Here is a 6,000-nt window from a genome sequence, read left to right as displayed (position 1 = left end):
TGAACATGCTACATTAATGAATGTAAAACACACCCGGAAAGCAGAAACCGGGTGAAGTGCMGAGAACGGTAACACAGACCTGCCGTGGAGCCCGCAAACAGCCAAGGCGCCGAGTGCATCAGCAGGGGTAACAAAGCAGCACCAAAATGTCCCGACTTTCCGAGGCTGTTTCCTAATCCCAAAGCGCTTCCTTGCCGGGCGTTGCCGGGGGACGTCCTGCAGCCGCSCGGTGCCGGTGCTGCCGGGCCGCCCCTCGGCTGCCCGCCCGGCACGGGGAGGTGACAGACACCGACCGGAGCTGCCGCCGGGTGCACGGGGGCATCGGCGCCGGGCACCCACCTGGAGCCGCGCGCTGCCCCGTGCTCAGCGCACGCTGCCCGCCAGGCACGAGAGGCAGGTGCAGCAGGCGCAGAGGCTCAGGGCGGCGGCGAGCAGCGCCGCGAGCCGCGACGGCCGCTTGTACTGCAGSGCCTTCTTCACCTCCTCGCTCGACTGGGACACGTAGTCCAGCGTGTGCATCACGTAGTGCTCCACGTTGTTGATGACCTCGTGCTGCTCCGACACCAGCACCTCCAGCTGCAGGAAGAGCGAGTGCAGCTCCGTGATTTGGGCCTCCAGGTCCAGCAGCTGCTGGTGCCGCACCTGAGCCACGGCCAGCTGCTGCTTGGCCCGCAGCACCTCCAGGTCGCGGCCCACGATGCGGGGGGCGACGGGGCGCTCGGCCAGCTCCTCGACGTCCTTCTCGGGCAGGCTCAAGCCCGCCAGCTCCGCCTGCCTCGCGATCTGCTCCTTCAGCTTCCCCACGTAGAGGGTCTCCTTGCTGTAGTGCCGCGTGAGGATGTCGCGGTAGCGCCGCACCAGGAGGGAGAGCTGGTTCTGGCGGATGCGGTAGCCGGCGCCGCACGGCCTGCTGTCCCGCACCAGCCTCTCGTGCATGGCGCTGAGCTGAGGCTGGACGAGCTTCGCCTCGCTGGTGAAGGAGGCCTTCATGGCRCCCAGCCCTCTCTTCTCCTCGCAGATGCTCTCCTCGGTGGTGCAGCAGAGCACTCTCTGCTGCTTCTCATCAATGCTCTCAGACAGCTCCTGCAGCTTGTCCAGGGCCAGGGAGAGCTTAGAGCCCTCCTGGAAAACCTTGCTCATGGGACCGGCCTCCTCTTGGCTGAAGACAGGGTTATCGAAGGCGAAGGTGTCGTCCGGATCGCAGGGGTCCCCCGCCTCCCGTGCGCGCATCCGCAGCTCCTCCAGCCTGTCCTTCATGCTGGGCACCAGCACACACCAGCTGGGCCAGCCACATCTGTGACACAGGGACGCCCAAGGGCCACCTCAGCCTTGGGGAGGAAGACGTGAGGTCAGCAGCGCTCGTGCGTCAGCGGCAGCCGTTAAATCTTTCCTCCCTGCGCTTGAGCAAATATTGACCGAGGCGACGAGCGTCCCCCGCGTTCGCTCGGCGTCACGTGGCACCGGGTCAGGTTGCATGCCAGAGCAGGGCGGCGCTGCCGGGGACCAGCGGGAAAGGAGACTGCATGAAAAACATGGAGCGAAAGGAAGGGGACAAGTGAACGGACCCCGGGGCACACCTGAAAGCCCAACTGGCTGCAAGCCCAACTGGCYGCAAGTCCAACTGGCCGTGGATACGTTTGAGTTTAGGAAGAGATTCAACTGGCTCAAAATCCTGTTTTCCAGGATTAGCGCCTGGGATCTGTGCGTGCCGGGAAGGGAGCTCTGGCAGCCCCAGCAGTGCCTTCCACGGGAGCACATGAAAGAGCCGAGAGAAGCAGGGGACGCACGTGGGGAGGGCGCAGAGCTGGGCTGCTGCTGCCCGCTCCGCTCCTGTGAGCGCAGTTAATGCCCTCACGCTGCCGCCAAGCTGTGCCCTGCCTGCCCGGCCGGGTGCTCCAGCACAGGACACATGGGAAGCCCGGGATGGATGCAGGGACTCCCAGTGCCTCGAGCACAGCGAGGACAGTTGGCTGCTCCCACCAGGGCGGCTCCTTGCTCCACTGGGCAAAAACGGCCTGGAAAACAGGCCTGTTCTGTGTGTAGGGGCTGCGTATTTGGAAGYGGTGGGGGAAAGAGCCGCCTGCTTTGTGCGAGATGCTGCAGGCTGCTCTCAGAACCCCTGTCCCTGGGGAGCACTCAGCAAGAGAGACAGTCAAAAGGAGAAGACTTTCTAAAGCCATCCCGGTACCCCGTGGGGACAGCGACCACCACCCTTCTGAACCTCCTCTCCGAGGCTGCACCTCAGCTCCCAGCTCCACGGGTCGAAAGGCTCCTTCCTCACTCAGTGCCCATGTGCCCCACCATGGGACACGGCCACTGCAGGGACAGCGAGAAGGTGCACGTCTCCAGACCAAGACCTCTCCTTTGCTTTGCCCCTCCCAAACCTCCCGCTGTTCCTCCCCATTCCTCAATCCTATCAGATGCCCATTGATCTTGTCCACACCTCCTTTTCCCAAGGAGATTGTACCGGCCTCCCCCAGCCCCGTGCCCTGTGGCAGCTCCTTCCCCACCTCAGCCTGTCCCATGGTGGCCCCAAGGCTGCAGCCGCGGGAGGGTTTTCCTTGGATCCAGGCATCGCTCTTCCACAACGACCCCACCAGATCAAGGCTATAAACGTTTCCTTTCCACAAATATAAAAGCAGCCCGTTAAAAAACAAAAAGCAATTTTCTCTTTGTGTCAAAAGCTCTTAAGTTTTGGTCTTTTCAAGGGCTAAGCTGCTCAGCAAGTAATGTAAAAGCAAAGTAAGACTGTCTCTTTTTATTTTCTTTTTATTAAGACAATCCCACAGCTGGAAAATGAAACATCCTAAATTACATAAGTGACTTCAAAAAAACTCTAGAAAAAAATCTTTACAAATTTACATTTGTACAATACAAAAACTAACAGCTCATTGCATATAAATATTACATTTGGTCTGCCACAGGTGGCATCAAAAATCCCTGAAGTATTCATTTAAAGGGACCTGAGATAGTGGATGTGAAGATATGGGCATAAATATCACCTGAAAAAAAAATTGAATATAGACATAATTCTAATAGTTTCTGTGCATTTTTTTCTTTTTCTTTTCTTTTTTTTTTTTTTTTAATCAAGAACATGAACTGTAGAGCCTAAATCATGCAACTTGCTAGCTCTGAGATTAACTGAAAGACCTGGTATCACTAAATTAACTCTGCTGAAATGACTCTTATGAAAGAAATGAATAGCCTACATATTCTTTCTAGTGAAAAATAATATTCTACCTCTGATTTCTGAATAGGTGCGAGTAGCCACCGCTCTGCAAAGAGGCGTTTTGGGGACCCAGGAGGAGCATCTTTCTTTTCCTCTCGCCTGTAAAGGCCGAGGACCAGCGGCCAGCCCAGCCTTGCGTGCGTCCCTCCTGCTTAACCTGTGACCAAAAAATAAATAAAAAGAGCAAAACCCCAAACTGCTCTGAATTGTCCACAGATTTAACTATTTTGCAAATACTTATGCATCTGTAAATTCACAAATGTGACCGTACTCGCTCAATGGAAGGACAGAGCTTGTTTGCAAATGCAGCACCAAACCACTTGGTTTTCCTTYAGATTCTCACAAACCCCATCAGGTACCCACATCCATGCACATAAATGTAGTTAAGCACCATTTTTTCATAATACTAGAGTTAAGGCTGTGACAGCAATTCCACTGGCAATCTATCTTTTCAGGGACACRCAGCACAGTTGTGAAAGTTTGTTGTGGGCTGAAACATGACATTAAATGTACAAGCTTCCAACAGGTCTTTGCATTTCTATTACTAAAAAAAGACAACTTTTAGACTAAATTTTGCAGCCTGATACTGTACATAAAGGAGTTTTTTTAATGTGTAAACTTCTGATATACTAATATTTGAAAATTATCTATCGCACATGCGCAGTAATTTTCTAAAATACATACTTGTAAGAACACAAAGAYAGCTCCCTACAATACTAAACAGAGATTTACCCTTGGATTGTTAACTGCTCATTCAGGCTATTGTGTAAATAATGAGCATTTTATAAAACTTTCCATGACAACTAAAACAAACAAAAAATCCTAGAAAACTCAAGACGCAAATACTTTTTAAACTGTTAATGATGGAGACCAATGACAGCAGGAGACTTGAGGTGGGGGTTGACAAGACATCCTCACGCCTGCAGCTATGGAGACTTCCCTGTCATCGACCACCTAAATAAAGGAGGAAATATTAACCTTGAGTTCTCTCTTCGTTATCTAAATTCATCTTCTCTTTCTAAGGGTGCGTGACTGTGATGGGCTGTCGGAAACGGCGTTTGCCGAGACTCATCTCGGTCTTCTTGGGCTGCAGCTCCTCCAAACATCATCCAAAGCAACATGTTGTAGCCATTCTTGCCATATTTTTCCAACTACTTGGAATGCTGTTCCCTACCCAACACTGCCAACTCTTTTCTGTGCTTTATGAACTACCCAGTCTTCAGACGCTTGTGCAGAAGCAGCTAAGGACATTTAAACCAATTTTTAGAGGGAACCTTAAAATATGCAACGGGATAGAAAATTTTAAACAGCCAACRTTCCTCTACAGATTATTTCCCAAAGATTATTGGGGGTTGCTTATTGCTGGGGGAGGTTGAAGCGTCAACCATCTTACTTCTACGCATTCAAGTGTTGGAAAGCACAACAAACCCGACAGACTTTGCAGGGCTGCACTGGGCGCGCCAGCCTCCTGCCTYGTCCAACCTCCAACCGCTATTAGGATGGGTAAGATTGAGACTGAAGAACTTGTATCTGGCCCTGGCGGGACATGGGCATGCGGAGACCTTCGCCCACAACACTCGCCATGAGCGCCGCTCGCAACCGCAAAATGGCGGCCGCGTCGCCATGGAGACCTGTGGGACCCAAACGCGCAGCCCGGAGCTCAGCCTAGAGGCTCCCGTTGGGGCTTTGGGGAGAAGAGCAGCAAAGCAGGGCAGAGACCAAAAAATAAGCGCAAAATAAGGGGGAAAGCGGCTTCCCAGGAAGGCGGGCTCACACACAGCAAGTTGGATGGAGCTTAAAGCCAGGAGAGAGGAGCCACGAGCCGCACACGCTGCATGGCAGCTCTGCRCTCGCATCAAAGGTCCTCGGGCTGCTCCAGAAGGGAGGCGGGAAGCGCATGGGGGCTTCTCCGGCAGCTGACGGAGCAGGGCAGGGAAGGTGGCCGTGGCGGCGACATGCGGGGGCTGTCGCGGGGCCACAGAGGTCAGCGTGGCCTCCCATGCTAGGCCAGACCACCCGGCAGCTGGGACATCGCTAACGAGCACAGCGAGGCAGGGGCCAAAAAACACACGCAAAATTGGGAGGACAGTTGCTTTGCTAGATGAAGAAAATGGAAAGGACCCAATCTCATACTCTGATAGCCTAGCTGAAACAAAATGCATCAAGGTACCATAGATTTCCAAGAGTTTCACAGATAGCCAAGCAGCTCTTCCCTGATGAAAGTCTAGAGGAGAATCACACTGTGCCAAACAGCAGGAAAGGAAGATCGGAAGGCGGAAGGAGAAACAGAGGCAGCTAAGGAAAAGAGGTGGAACAGAGCAAAGAAAAGCAGCCGGTGCAGAGGAACTCAAAGGCAGGCAAGGCTTGGGCTGCACTGGCGCAAGGGGACACGAGCACTGACCCATGAGCCGGGCCCTGGAGCAGGGAGAGAGCAGAGGGGCGACCAGAACGGATGCAGAAAGAGACGCACACGAGGCCTCCAGGCCGGCTCTGCAGGGCACAGCGTGTCCTAGGCTCGATGTGCTGCAATAGAGCCACAGGCTGCAAGCCCTGGGCTCAAGAAGTCTGAGGGTCCCCAAGTCCTCCGGTGCTTCGTGTCTGGAGGATGCCGGGACATGGCGATGCTCGAGGGATGATCCTGCCTGCGCAGAGGGCCCGGGCAGCTGCAGGACCGTACGGTGTCCGACCTTCACATCCTCTTCCAGCGCAAGGAGGAGCTCAGCAGCTCTGCAAGGTGCCGCCGGGGCTTTGCTCTCGGCCCTGTCCCTTTT

The 6,000-nt window shown here is 54.2% G+C and overlaps 1 protein-coding gene across 1 annotated transcript; it reads right to left on the bottom strand.

The window, feature by feature from the left end:
- Positions 1 to 363: 363 nt before the first annotated feature.
- LOC112960394 (syntaxin-3-like) lies at positions 364 to 1,257 on the bottom strand. The gene has a single exon (XM_026054632.1). It carries the CDS (start codon positions 1,255 to 1,257, stop codon positions 364 to 366), a length of 894 nt encoding a protein of 297 aa, XP_025910417.1.
- Positions 1,258 to 6,000: the final 4,743 nt, after the last annotated feature.

This window comes from Nothoprocta perdicaria, unplaced genomic scaffold (genome assembly GCF_003342845.1).
Source record: "Nothoprocta perdicaria isolate Ctin4 unplaced genomic scaffold, notPer1 scaffold_124, whole genome shotgun sequence".
NCBI classification, from domain to species: domain Eukaryota; kingdom Metazoa; phylum Chordata; class Aves; order Tinamiformes; family Tinamidae; genus Nothoprocta; species Nothoprocta perdicaria.
This window is presented reverse-complemented; position numbering and strand designations above follow the sequence as displayed.